We start from the raw sequence: 15,969 nt of genomic DNA, 5'->3' as shown, positions 1-15,969 counted from the left end.
TATGGATAAATTATTTCAAGAGTCTCTTACCTCTTTTTTTTAGTAAAGAGGGAAATATGCAGCTAACTTGCCAAACAGTGAGTGAATTAGATTTTCTTGTGTATTTTCAGTTGTTATTGTCATAGTTACTGGGTAATGTTGCCCTCTGTTCAGAATACGATATCAGAGATCTGAAGGTGTTAAATTATAAAATACCCAGAATTCATTCCATATTTGGAGCCATATCTTTTATGCTTTCTTAGTGATTAAATAAATTGCTAGGGGAAAATGGTGAGTGATGTAAAAGTGATTTATGAAAGTGAGCTGTAAAAGTTGAGCATGCAAGTGAAATCTTTTAATTAATTTTTTTATCCTGCATCCTTTTAAAGTTTTTAGTATGAGCTGATAAGTGGACTGCAAGCTTTCATTTACAACTTAAAACATCAGAAAAGTTTCCTTTTTGGGGGTCAGTTAAATGTAGTTTGAATAAAACACATTATGGGAGATTATAGGTGCTCTTTTCTACTTCTTTAGATCTGCTACACTGTTTTTCCATCTTTGTAGAGTAAGCAGGAATTTATCAGCTGTGTTCTAATTATCATCCTCTTCTCATTTGATTACCATGTGATTGTTGATAATATTTTTATCTTGTCACACTTTTTGTATAGTAACTAATTTTTGAGGCTCAGTGTATTGCTTACTATATTCATTTAGAAAAGTTTTTGAATACTTTATTGTTGCTCATAGTTAGCTTGTACTTTATTTATTATTGTCAAAGAATTAATTGAATTGATCTGTTGGAAAAGGAGCCACTTTTTTGTCAAATTATGCTTACTGGAGTTAACTGATCTTTATATCCGCATGTGTCGTTTGGTATAATGGGGTCATGTACCATCACGAGAAGTGCTCGATAGAAGGATGTTGAATTAGGAAAGGGGCCATGTCTGTGTAAACAAGCCTGTAGTGGAGCTGTTCTAAAAAAAAAAAAATGAAGAATCTAAACGATGTAAAGAAAATTTTACAGTACATACCTGATAAGCCGAAACTATTTTATAACAGTAGCTGCCAGTGGCCAGCAAAGGATGGATAAGATAAATGTGAAGGATATCCCCCTTTATGTAAAATGAAGGTGGAGGAGGGAGAGGGGGAAGTAAGTGAGGAAACTGTTCATGTTAGCTGCATCGGGTCTTCATGCAGAATCAGCAGTGACGATTGCAAATGGGTGCCAGACCAGGACATGAACGTGGGCTCTTTTGCTTACTAGGTAGTTGTGTTAACCACTATGCCACCCAGACACAATGTTTATCAAAATTGTGCCAAGTGTCTTGGCACAACTCTTGGCCAACCCACATTTCCACACAGCTCCACCTATCTGCAATGTCCATCCATGTCCTCCGTGCGTGCTACTTTTAGATACCCACAGGAGGTAGAACATTTTTGTGTATCCACACTGAAAGTAGTGAATTCATTGCCCGTTAAGGCAAATCAATTATATGAATATGTTGTGTCTGTTTTTCAGACATGAAAGAATAGACATCACACATTCATATCATACATACCTATGCTGTATTTTACCAGTGGTTGTGTGCATTATGAATAAATCTATATGCTCGTACCACAATCTTTTATTGCTATTATCAACATGTCTAATATAAACTTCCGTAACACAATCCCTACACTGTAACCAGAATGCCAGTTGTCTCATCATCATCAAGTTCAGAAAGGGGTTATCTCCAGACATTCAAACTCGATTACTGACCACAGTTAATGGCTAGAGTATGTTGTAATGGTGGATATTATTTCACCCTGGAGTCAATTGCTACATGGCAACTCCACAGCATCATGCATGAACCTATTCTGTAGTAAAACGGTTTTTCTTTTTTCTCTTTCTTGAAAAATTGCTTTCTGGAACATGACCCATTTTCCAACTCACCAATTCAATTAGAATCATTTCAAATCATGTGTAAATATTTATTTCAGCTATTATTACTCATGAATTGTGGCATTTTATTTTCCTTGCCTTGTATTCTTTGGTAAGATATTTTGTGCAATATTACAACACAAAAAAAACTTTATTGACGATAAGGATCATTATGAACAGTGAAAACATTTACTTTTTAAAGTATCACAAATCACTGTTGTTAATGGGAAACAGAAATGTGTAACATATATGACTAATTAATAGAATCTTTATTTTGACTGAACCATGCTATTTATCTAGGGTCCTGAGCCTTTACGTGAGGAGAGTTTGTGTTTACAAAGTAAAACTTACAATGAAGACACAAACAAAGCACTTATTTCAGCAAGTCACTTGAATAATGATAAAACTGCATCCAAGTATAGCACTGTTACCAACAAAAAACAGTTACAAGATGTTTCCCATGCTAATTTATATGGTGCTGGTCCATCTGATACAGGTAAGATAAGTTCTATATCTAAATTTTTCTCTGTATATCACAAATTTTCTGTCTCTTCTCTATGTAGCTAAGAACTATTTTGTTACTTGTTCCTCGCATTGCATAATTGATATTAGAAATAGCCAACTAGAATTTCATTTTGTTGATAGGTTCTTCCAACATTGATTGGTAGAAAAATTTCATGTGTTGAACTTGAGTTTACCTGCATATAAAATATTCAGACAACTTGCAGGAATGCAGGTGGGTGAAGTCTTTGACAACCACTATTATTTCAACAGGTACACACTCTTTGTCTTTTCCAAATTACGTGAGAAGGGTACACAAGTAAATTCAAAATCATGTTATACAGAGCACATGAAGAAAGACTCCTCCCCCAACCCTCTCTCTCTCTCTCTCTCTCTCTCTCTCTCTCTCTCTCACACACACACACACACACACACACACACACACACACAGAGTCTCCCTCTCTCTGAACACTACCTCCTCAGCATGACCAAAGACGACCAATGTGATAGTGAACATTAAACACCAACGAGTGAGATAGCATTCATTCTGTCCCCATGTTATTTAATCAGGGAGACAGCAGAATTTAAACAAAAACCACCAACTCTATTTATAAGGTCAAACCACCAACTCTATTTATAAGATCTCTTGCTAATATAATCTCAAATTCTTCCTTAATTATGCCACCCTAGTAGCTGGGAGTGCGTGCCAGTATCTTATGTGTAGTTGCGTTCTACAGGATAATCAGCGCCAAGGCAATGTTCTGGAATAGCAGATTTTTTAGCTGTTGTAAATTTATATAACCCTTATGCACAGTATACCATTTCTCCATGATCCTGAAAGTCTGACCCGTCTTATTACATGCCACAACTGCAATGGATGTTGTCGATAACCACATGATGCAAAGCAAGATCATCATTTACGGGACCTAAAATGACCTTAATCTTAGATGGATGTCCAGAAGGTTGCAAAACACATTCACATCATACTTCCGCAGGGTACAACCATTCCTGTTGGAAAACTTACCTGTGTAAGGGAAAAAGGCAGTAGACTTAGGTGGTACCTTGTAATTTTCACCACCCACCCATTTCATTGTTGGTCAGTAGCATAATTTGTATCTGATCTGTCTTTCACTATAACTATTCTAGTGAAAGGTCACTTTTATGTGGGCTAACTCAGCTGACAAACTTTCATTGTCTGATATGTTGTGGACTCTACAAACCAAGATACAAAGTATCCTTCATACTGAGCCAGATGGTGATAGCTATCAGTCTGAAGATATAAGTCAGTGTGAGTTTGCTTCTCATAAATTGCATTTCAGAAATCTTTCTCCTTATCAACATATCAAGGAAGGAAAGGCAGCTATCATTTTCTCACTCTATCATGCACAAATATTCAGTTGGACTAAATTCAGATTTTCTATAAAGCTGTTTAAATTCTCACATCCATGAGTCCAAACAACAAAAGTATTGTCTACATATCTGAAAAGGAGGAGGTTTCTGTGTCCCCCAACTCCAGGGCATGTACAATTTGGCAAAAATGGGTGATAATGAACTCCCCCATCACAACTTCATCTGTCTGTACATAGGAATCAACACATGTCGAAAAAGGTTCCTTAATTCTACATCAAACCTAACCTCAATTGGAGAAATGTGAATGAAGAGGGAGACCACATCGAAACATAGGAAAGAATCACAGACACTGAAACACAATCCCTCTAATTGATCTAAGAAGTATGTGATGCACTCACAACCCAACAGATGAATAGTGATGTGGAAATGGAAATGGATTAATAATTGGAAAAACTGATTAAAAAGAATAGTTGAGAAAATCTTGAAGGTAATTTATGAATCTGTGTACAATCGTGGGTGAACTTTAACGGATGCCAATATCAACAGACCTTGAATGTCATTATATTAAAGGTCAATAAACTAATTGAATTATGTATGGTACCATATAATCACCGCAACCATTGAAGTTGTCAATCTGTCTATAAGTTCTCGAACTATAAGTTCTCAAACACAAGAAGCACAATATTTTAAGCATAAGTAAATGAAGTTCAGTAGGTACCTATCAAGTCTGAGTCATTACCTTCATATTAATTCCATTGTGTTTAGTCTTGAGTGTGACAATGTTGATGTAGGAACACTCCTCCAGATATGTTGTTAACTACTCTTGTCTGCACCAAACTTCTTGACCCAGGATCTAAGTGGTGGGTGAAATAATGAACATATAGGATCTGAACTTATAACTGTGCAAATAAATATTCCTTTTTAATAACTTTTTATAACACTTTTAATGAATGGTTAAAATACACATTTTTAACAATTCTCATTTGATGGGTCCAAGCTACCACTTCCTGAAACGAAAGGGCGAAGGTACATGAATTAATAAATTGAAGAGTGAAGAGTGTATTTATTATTTGTTTCATACAGATATTTAATGGTGTATGAAAACATTATCCTTGCTACAAAACAACACATTAATTTACATAAAGAAAAGAAAGAACAATGTGCACTGACATCATACGGTGGTGCACAGTGGTTGAGCTTATTTCCTTTTTTGAGGTTTGATAATCCTGGCCGGTATGGACATAGCCTTTATTTTCAGCCATTGGAGTTATCGTGAATGGTTATCAATTTATATGGGCTTGTCAGCTTATTTTAACAGATGCATGTATAAGTTTTCTCACCTAACAAAGTGCTGTAACCGTATAGTCCCATTATTGTCAGTTAGCATCTGCACAGTGTTTAGCTTGCGAAGTATGCGTGCACAGCCCTGCATCCGTTATCGTCACAGTCCATGCTCACATGTCCAGTACGAGGCCAGAGTGTCTGTCGCGCAATTATAGTGGCTTTCACCGCACAAATTTGTGAAGATTGTGTTCAGCGGCATGATCCTTTGTGAATTCTTTGATGCGGTGGCAACTGGTTTCCATATCAGTGACCCGAGGAATGTATTTCACCTCGTTGCTCTCACTTGTTCAGTGGGGAGACAAGCTGTATGTCCGACATCCATCAACAAGGTAAGTTCCTTGTTGCTTTTACAGCATTGTTGGGTGCAGAAAGTTCATGTGACATGGAGTATTGCCATTTTTAGTTTACGATGCACCCATGCACATATTAATTCAATGCACATATACTTGGCACTTTGCAGCCAAGTTTCGTATGTTTTTGCGCTTTGTTTTTGAGCTCTTTCATGCTGTTGCATATGTAAAGTTTCTTTAGTGTCTTTTCCACATACCGTACACATAACATAATAAAATACAAATACAATTACAAGTACAAAATACACTTATCCTATTCATTTGCTGACATGCCATTGTCATCACTCATATACGACATGGAGTATTTCCATTTTTAGTTTACGATGCACCCATGCACATATTAATTCAACGCACATACACTTGGCACTTTGCAGCCTAGTTTTGTATGTTTTTGCGCTTTGTTTTTGAGCTCTTTCATGCTGTTGCATATCTAAAGTTTCTTTAGTGTCTTTTCCACATACCGTACACACAACATAATAAAATACAAATACAATTACAATTACAAAATACACTTACCCTATTCATTTGCTGATATGCCATTGTCGTCACTCATATACGTTATAATCTGTAACATATTCTCTCCCCTTTTTTATATACCGAGTCATTACTTGTCATTTAGTTTTAGCACATTTTTTAAGATTTCATTTTCATTACAATATTCGATTCCAGTTATATGACTACATATTTTACACTCGTTTGACTACACATGCTTCATGTAACATTAATACAATAATAGACTCTGTTTTCATTTACAGCATAAATTGACATACATTTTATTTCAATTTACAGTGACTTCTTGCTGGAGCATATTTATGAATTCATAAAAAAATCAAAGAAGTAAACAATAGTCACTTAATAGATACTACGTGTCGTTCAGATAACTACGCATGGCATCCCGCTGTAGCAGATCTAATGATTGGGGGGAATAAGGGGGATGAAGTACAAGAGCAGTTGGACGTGTGGGAATGAACAGTACAAGAATATGGGATGGAATTTAGTATAAGGAAGACCAAGATTATTATCACAACAAGAACAAAAGAGAGAGGAACAACTGTAATGACAATTGGTGGGGAATGATTGAGGAGAGCAGAGAGTTTCGAATACCTAGGAAGCCTGATACAAGAAGATGGATAAAACAACAGAGAAATAAACAAGTGAGGGAGTAAAGCAGAAGAGAGTTAGAAACCTGATATGGTGCAAGGGTATACCCCAAATCAGTAAAAAGATTATATACCGGTCATACTATGTCCTGATACTAACATATGCATCCAAATCCTGGGTTATGAAAGGAAGAGAGAAAAGCAAAGTACATGCTAGTGAGATGAAATTCTTGAGGAACAGTATTGGAGTGACAAATATAGACAGGTTAAGAAATGAGAGGATCAGAGAGTCAATGAAGGTGGAACCATTGCAGGAGGAGATAGAGAAATCAAGGTTGAGGTGGTATGGGCATGTTGAGTGAATGGAGAAGAGGAGGATACCCAGGAGAATACACAAGGTGAAACTGGAAGGAAAGAGACCAAGAGGAAGACCGAGAGACAGATGGCTGAAAGCAGTAGAGGAATGCATCCAGAAGAAAGGAAAAGACTGGAGCTAGGTGAAGCTGGAGACATTGTGGCTACACGGAAAATGATTGAGAGGCCTATGTTCCAAACAGACCCAACTAGAGGCTGGAAACTGTCCAACATGATGATGAACAAATGTGCATAAAAATTTCAATATAATTAAGGAGTTTGATGCTTTCATGGGTAGTCAACACTCTCATTAGTTAGGTTTTGACCCCTTTATTATTTGATAGTACTCAGCCTTACTTCAGCATTGTGGTATGTGAAGTAATGCTACTGTTTTCTTCTTCACATACTGTCACACCATCACATTCATACATATCATAAACTTCCAACTATATTTACTTGTGGGGCGATTCTTTCTTATGTTTATATGGTACCTAACATTCTACAAGCACTTATCTTTCTTCACTTTTGGACGTGTCAATACAGCGTTCTGTGGAAGAAAAAACTTAATACTAATGTAAAAACTAAATCTTCCAAGACAAGTGTATAGTGGCTTGATAGCGACTTATACTTTCTTCCTATATTCAACCATGTTTTCATTTATTTCGGTGTGCAGTCATGTTATCACAAAACTTATTTCGTGTCATGTGTGTGTCTACCTACCTTATAAATCTGGAACATGAGGTGTATTAGAGGCGTGGTGCGACCTCTTATTCAGTTTGCCATTTCCACCATGCTTGCTTGTTTACCTTCAGCAAGACTTTTCTCATCTATCAAGTATGACTAGTGCGAGCACTTTCAATACTTAAATTTGTAAATATTGTACATACATAGATATAATGTGTATAGTAGTGTAGCTTAAGTAAATATCACGTAGTTTAGCACCCCTTTCCTGTGTTGTGTGTATGTAATCCCTAGCTTATCTGTGTGTTTGTGTGTGTGTGTGTGTGTGTGTGTGTGTGTGTGTGTGTGTGTGTGTGTGTTGTAGGTAGTCGTAGTATAGACTATCTCTTAGTTTTCTATGTCTCTGTTTATTTGATAGGCTTTACAAATGCTACTATGGGCTGCAGCTCATCAGGTTTGTTTGGTTTGGGCACTCCAACACTTCCAGATGTGCCTGTTTAGTGGGCATGCTCTTGTGGTTTGTTGATTAGCTTGCTCCCCAGTGCACATGCACAGCGTCACTCTGATACCACTTGCGTCAAAGTGAGTTGCATATTACATTGCATGATACTGTGCATTTCGCAAGTTCATTTAATTGTTTACAACTTGGCTATGCACAAGATGAAGGGTTGTATTCAGAGTATCGCTATCTCTGGACACATATAAGTAAAATTCTTCCTTGTTACAACCACTCATCTTATCATTTACACATATGACATACAAGAAAAACTACAAACAAAAATTTTCCTTAACAACTAACAACATATATTCTGGAATGTGCCTTTCCAGCAACCGAAATCTAATATTATTCTACAATATTATGAGAAGGAAAGTTGCTACTCACCGTATAGCAGATATGTTGAGTTGCAGATAGAAACAACAAAAAGACTTTCACAATTAAAGCTTTCAATCATTGGCCTTCATCAACAATAAACACACACACACACACACACACACACACACACACACACACACACACGCGCACAGATGCAACTCACACACATGACTGCAGTCTCGGGGAACCACTGCAAGCAGTAGCACCAGTGCATGATGGGAGTGGCGACAGGGTTGAGCATTGGGAAAGGTAGCGTTCAATAGTGGTATGGCCATAGGAATGTTAGTGTACAGGGAGGTGGCATCAATAGTGATGAGCAGGGCATCGTGTGGTAAAGGGACAGGAAATGTAGAGTGTCAGTGGAGGAAATAGTTGGTATATTTTATATAGGGTGGTAGGTGGCTAAGCTGCAACCACTGTGCTGCATTCTGTGTAAACAAGCTGCCTCTCCACATAAATGGCCAAAAAACAAGTGGACTACCCTGTTGCTGAACAGGCTGCCAAACGTGATATCCTTCATTTCAATGACTGCTTCACAGCCTTTGCCATATGGATTCTTCCCACCGATACCAGCTTTTCTGAATTGCACAGGTGGGAACTTTCCTTGTAATTCATCCTACATTCCTGTAACCTTCCTGGCCTCAACCTTCGTTAGTCACTGTCCTCACCCATCCAGCCCCTTCCCTGTTCCCATCGCAGCACTGCACAGATGTCATTCCACCACCACACCTAGTCTTTTTACTTTCCTCTTTTCCGATGCTTCCCGCCCCTCCCTCCCCACCTCTCCTCTGCCCTGCACCTAATCTCCAGCACTTCACTGTCCGACCCTCCCACCACACTATCCCTCCCCCTCCCTGCCCCAGCCTCCTCCTTACTCCTACCCAGTCACCACTCCCAACATGCACTGGTGCTGCTGCTTGCAGTGTGGTTTCAGTTGCCTGAGATGCAGTCTTATGTGTGAGTTGCGTTTGTATGAGTGTTTGTGAGTGCGTATGTGTGTCTGTTGTTCACAAAGGCCAATGGCCAAAAGCTTTAATTGTGAAAGACTTTTTGTTGTGTCTCTCTGAGACTCAGCATCTTCGCCATATGGTGAGTAGCAACTTTCCTTCTCATAATATTGTTACATTCCATCCTGGATTTTCCATTGTTTAATATTATTGTACACATATGCAACTTAAAGGGTATACAGCCCTTCTTTCAATATATAAATATTTTCATGATGATGTAAATAAAATAGAAAGAAACTTCCACATGGGAAAAATATATTAAAAAACATAGGTTCCAAGACTTACCAAGCGGGAAAGTGCCGGCAGACAGGCACAATGAACAAAACACACAAACACACACACAGAATTACTAGCTTTCACAACCGATGGTTGCTTCTTCAGGAAGGAGGGGGAAAGACGAAAGGATGTGGGTTTTAAGGGAGAGGGTAAGGAGTCATTCCAATCCCGGGAGCGGAAAGACTTCCCTTAGGGGGAAAAAAAGGACAGGTGTACACTCCCACACACACACGCGCACACATATCCATCCGCACATACACAGACACAAGCAGACATATTTAGGCAAAGAGTAAGGGCAGAGATGTCAGTCGAGGCAGAAGTACAGAGGCAAAGAAGTTGTTGAAAGACAGGTGAGGTATGAGCGGCGGCCACTTGAAATTAGCGGAGGTTGAGGCCTGGCGGATATCGAGAAGAGAGGATATACTGAAGGGCGAGTTCCCATCTCCGGAGTTCGGATAGGTTGGTGTTGGTGGGAAGTATCCAGATAACTCGGACGGTGTAACACTGTGCCAAGATGTGCTGGCCATGCACCAAGGCATGTTTAGCCACAGGGTGATCCTCATTACCAACAAACACTGTCTGCCTGTGTCCATTCATGCGAATGGCCAGTTTGTTGCTGGTCATTCCCACATAGAAAGCGTCACAGTGCAGGCAGGTCAGTTGGTAAATCACGTGGGTGCTTTCACACGTGGCTCTCCCTTTGATCGTGTACACCTTCCGGGTTACAGGACTGGAGTAGGTGGTGGTGGGAGGGTGCATAGGACAGGTTTTACACCGGGGGCGGTTGCAAGGGTAGGAGCCAGAGGGTAGGGAAGGTGGTTTGGGGATTTCATATGGATGAACCAAGAGGTTACGAAGGTTAGGTGGACGGCGGAAAGACACTATTGGTGGAGTGGGGAGGATTTCATGAAGGATGGATCTCATTTCGGGGCAGGATTTTAGGAAGTCGTATCCCTGCTGGAGAGCCACATTCAAGGTCTGATCCAGTCCCGGGAAGAATTCTGTCACAAGTGGGGCACTTTTGGAGGTCTTCTGTGAGAGGTTCTGGGTTTGAGGGGATGAGGAAGTGGCTCTGGTTATCTGCTTCTGTACCAGGTCGGGAGGGTAGTTGCGGGATGCGAAAGCTGTTTTCAGGTTGTTGGTGTAATGGTCGAGGGATTCAGGACTAGAGCAGATTCGTTTGCCATGAAGGACTAGGCTGTAGGGAAGGGACCGTTTGATATGGAATGGGTGGCAGCTGTCATAATGGAGGTACTGTTGCTTGTTGGTGGGTTTGATGTGGACGGATGTGTGCAGCTGGCCATTGGACAGATGGAGGTCAACGTCTAGGAAAGTAGCATGGGATTTGGAGTAGGGCTAGGTGAATCTGATGGAACCAAAGGAGTTGAGGTTGGAGAGGAAATTCTGGAGTTGTTCTTCACTGTGTGTCCAGATCATGAAGATGTCATCAATAAATCCGTACCAAACTTTGGGTTGGCAGGCTTGGGTAACCAAGAAGGCTTTCTCTAAGCGACCCATAAATAGGTTGGCATACGAGGGGGCCATCCTGGTACCCATGGCTGTTCCCTTGAATTGTTGGTATGTCTGGCCTTCAAAAGTGAAGAAGTTGTGGGTCAGGATGAAGCTGGCTAAGGTGACGAGGAAAGAGGTTTTAGGTAGGGTGGCAGGTGATCGGCATGAAAGGACGTGCTCCATTGCAGCGAGGCCCTGGACGTGCGGGATATTCGTGTATCTTTTCCACATCTTTCAGCTTGCTGACGTCATCCATTACATTTTTTACCAATGCATCCACTTTGGGATTGCATCTCCTGAATTTGAGAATATGCTTCACTAAGGTTTTGTAACTCACCAGCAAGTTGTTCCTGTTTATCGTCTACGGATGATACTCTTTCCGTTAATGTATTTACAATGTGGGATATGTCAGTAATTATATCTTGTTTTAGTTGTTTAGCTAGCTCTGTCAGCTTCCTGGATATTTTGCCAGATAATTCAGTGTGTATAGTTTTGCTCTCACCTCACTGAACTGTTAGCTAATACTGTTCTTGAAATTATTAAATGCCTGATTTTGCTGTGTAAACTATAGTTCTATATTTTCATGATGTTTTGTGAACTGCTGTGTCATACCCTTAAGTTGTGTTACACTTTCCTTAAATTCTTGTTGTTTTGTAATCTGTTGTGTTATTTATGTGAAGACAGTAACTGTTTTCGAAAGAACAGAATGCTGCTGATGACCGTGCAGCTTTTCGCTGGAATAAATGATGACTAACTGAAAACCCTCAGCTGCCGACAGGTGTTGTCTATATACCTTGATGTGGACAGTTGAAAATGTGTGCCCCGACCGGGACTCAAACCCGGGATCTCCTGCTTACATGGCAGATGCTCTATCCATCTGAGCCACCGAGGACACAGATGAATAGCGCGACTGCAGGGCCTTATCCCTTGCACGCTTCCCGTGAGACTGAGGGTTTTCAGTTAGTCATCATTTGTTGTGTTATTTGTGGCATGATTTGTGTCAAATTGTGTGTCTCATTAGTATTTGCCTTGTCTTTACGAACTGTTTCCTGCTCTTGCGTTTGCGATGACATGAGCAAGTAATCAAAGCAATTTTCACTGTTGCGCCCTTCAGTTTCACTATTTGAAAAAAAAAAATTCCTGGTGAGAGTTGAGAAATTGTCTCATGTAGCGTCATAAAAGTGACATCATGATCATCTATAGAACCAGTGTCATCATTTATTGATAGTGCTACGGTCATTAGCGCCCGGAGTTCACAAGTTGGCGCCCTGCCTTCAACTGTTGCAAATCTCGGATTTCCAACATTTTGGCATATTGCATCTTGTAATGAGTTTTCTCCGATGGCTATTTCCTTTGTCTCCATTGTGAATAGTTTTTAACAAAATTATGAATAAAATTTTTCAAAAATAAATTTTTGTCTCTATGGGTACTTTTCAATTAAAGCAGGCTTAAGTGCGTATTCACTAATGAAACTGGTTATTATTTGACACAGTCTTATACAATTAAAATGATTTATCTTGCACTTTAATGATGACTTTGTACAAATTTTCATCTTTCCTGTAGAAATTCACTTTCCGTAATGGATACTAATTGGAAGGAAAAGAGATTATCTGCTGCCAGAGAGACGGCACCAAGTGTGGCCGTATAAGCATACAGTGTAGCAGATTCCTACCTTTACCATTGAAATCAGCACTCCCAGCTTGTCTCATTTGTAGGCAGGATTTAATTTTAATGTGCTCCTTCAGTGGTTTTATCATTCCCAATTTTGAGGACATGTAACAAATACAATGAAAGTTTCATTAATTCCTTGTAACAATAATATGAATCATTTGTCTCAAAAAATTTTATCTTAACAATTGAAATGTCTGTTCATATTTCACTCGACGCCATCCTTTAAATGGTCGCCATTTAATAGTGATGTGGAAATGGAGATGGAGTAACAATTGCTTGAATAATTGGAAAAATTGATTGGAAAGAATAGTTGAGAAAATCTTGAAGCTAATTCATGAATTTGTGCACAATCTTGGATGAACTTTAAGTGATACCAATATCAACAGACCTTCAGTATCATTACATTCACATAATTTGTTTTGGGTACTGCTCTTTCCAGTAGTGTGTGCTACCTAATTTGCATTATGTACTGCTCCTTCCTGTAGTGTGTGGTACCAAATAATCACCGCAACCATTGAAATTGTCAGGCTGTGTATAAGTTCTTGAACACTCGAAGAACAATATTTGTAGCATAAGTAAACTAAATTCAATAGGTGCCTATCAAGTCCAAGTCATTACCTTCACATTAATTGCATTGTCATATGAACAGAATCTTCCATCGGTTCTTGGTAGAACAACATTATAATAGTAAATGAAAAGCAACAGTTTGCTTTTGTTCTACAATATTACTTTTATTGCTAACCGGTTTCCGGTAAGCCAAAAACTGGTTAGCAATAAAAGTAATATTGTAGAACAAAAGCAAACTGGTGCTTTTCATTTATTATTAATTACATTGTGTTTAGTCTTGAGTTTAATGTCGCTACAAGAACACTCCTCCAGATACGGCATTAATTATCATTGTCAGCACCGTATCTCTTGATATGAGATCTCAGTGAAGAGTGAAAGCATGAAAAGATAGGAATTGAACTTATTACCACGCGAATAAATATTCCTTTTCTAATAACTGTTTATTATACTTTTAATGACTACATATTTTTAATAATGCTGGTTCGACGGATCCACGCAGACATCTGTACGCCACCATTTCCCGAAACAAAAGGGTAAAGATAAACAAATTAATAAATTGAAGAACATATTTCCTACTTTGTTTTGTACAGGTGTTTAACAATGTATCACAACATTATCCTTGCTACAAAACAACTTATTAATTTACTTTTGTGATGTCTTTGGTTTATAGCTCACTGAGTTTATATGTAGCTTATATAAATAAGAAAAGAAAGAAAAATAATACGATTCAACACACAAATTACCAAGATGTCCTACTACACAGTATGTTGAAGCACCAGTGTTACTGGTAATGGCCTTGCGGGCTCCAGGGCTGCATATAATCTAAGGGGAACAACAAAAACAAGGATTATGACCATTGATAGTCTCCTATGACAAGGAACTTTCCTTCACAAGGTTGACAGTCTTCCTCTCAACTCTTTTTGTTGGTTCAGCAATGAGCCTGCAATATGCTAGAGCAGATAGTAAACAGTGCATATTTTGAACATAATATTGCAGGTCCAACACAACTGTAGTATTGCTCTTATCCACTGGGAAAATGATATCAGGATCCACCATGAGTGAAAAATGCAAAGCAGCCATTTCAGCTGCTGTTATATTACACTAGTGTGAACATGCCCCACTCAACACTCCACATGCTCCTTTTGTAACCTCCTCAGCTACATCAGGAGGTAGTGTAAAAACAGCCTGTTCTACATCCGTACTACGACATGAAGACATGTCATTGTTTAAGTTTTGTTACCAAAAATCTCAAAACATTCTTGACTGATTTATTTCAGATTTTTAATACTGTAATAAATGTTCAGAAGGGCATAGTCTTACATATATTTTTACATGCAGGGTAAAAAGAAGCGTTGCTAATAAAAATCTAGAAAAGTTCTTGAACGATGTACTTCAAATTTTTACAGGAGTCTTTAATAAACTTTTGGATGATCATATGGTACATATCCAATTAATATACAGTGTGATTCAGGAGGAATGTCACACAATTTGTGTCAACACAAGCACTGAAGTCAACATTACCTTCCTTCAATTGGGCCAACTGGCGGGGAATCGAGGAAGTACAGTACATACTGATGAAACGAAAATGAGCTCTAACATGGAAATTAAGCATTTCCGGACACATGTCCACATAACATCTTTTCTTTATTTGTGTGTGAGGAATGTTTCCTGAAAGTTTGGCCATACCTTTTTGTAACATCCTGTATGTATCACACATCAGGAAATCATTGTTAGCAAAAATCTCATAAAGTTCTTGACAAATTTACTTTAAATTACCAAATAAGCAGCAACCAGTCGCAAAATCATGTTTTCTTTATTTACTTTTGCAAATCTATTTCAACTGATGTAACAGCCATCATTGGTGCTTTCAACGAATATGTGCCTTGAGTAGTAACACTATCTTAAGCAGAGGTCAGACTTTAAATGTTTACATGATACTTAAATAAACATTTGGAGAAACGTAGATTACATATGCTTTAATATATGTAACTAATTGATAAAGCCAGCATTGCCTAGGTATTTATTTTGCCAGTTTTCTATCAGGAACTAAAACAAAAAGAACTTTGTTTCCAGTGAAGTATCAAAATAATTTCATTTCCTTGTAAACATGAAACACCTTTGAAATTATGAAAGAGCCTTACATAGAAATATGCATAATGTACAAATGTATTAGTACGCTATCCAAATTGAGAAACATGATCCTGGACAGTTTCTGTATGCTGGGCGCAACTGCTTTTTGTGTTGACAACATGATTTTGTAAAAGTCTCTGTGGCAATGTCTCTTCATAGCTCTGTATATGGCTACTGTTTTCATCTACAGCCATTTGCGCTTTGCAGTTGAATGCTGTCAAAAGTGCTGCCAGGTGTCAGGGATATCGTTAATTTGACTTCACTGTATGAGTGAGTTAATAGTAAAGAATGAATGTATTAAAACTTCATGCATGATGCAGCAAATTTTCACCCACCTCAGTGTTTGTGATGT

General features: G+C 38.6%; 1 protein-coding gene across 1 annotated transcript in view; it reads left to right on the top strand.

The window, feature by feature from the left end:
• The window catches only part of LOC126268010 (uncharacterized), a 315,334-nt gene that overhangs the window by 195,374 nt on the left and 103,991 nt on the right, over positions 1 to 15,969 (top strand). Inside the window, exon 8 of the mRNA XM_049973418.1 lies at positions 2,201 to 2,396. Coding sequence (XP_049829375.1) covers positions 2,201 to 2,396 — 196 coding nt within the window. The remainder of the gene's footprint in view (positions 1 to 2,200; positions 2,397 to 15,969) is intronic.

This window comes from Schistocerca gregaria, chromosome 4, assembly GCF_023897955.1.
Source record: "Schistocerca gregaria isolate iqSchGreg1 chromosome 4, iqSchGreg1.2, whole genome shotgun sequence".
NCBI classification, from domain to species: Eukaryota; Metazoa; Arthropoda; class Insecta; order Orthoptera; family Acrididae; genus Schistocerca; species Schistocerca gregaria.
Note: the sequence above shows the minus strand (reverse complement) of the source record. Positions and strands in the feature narration are given on the sequence as shown.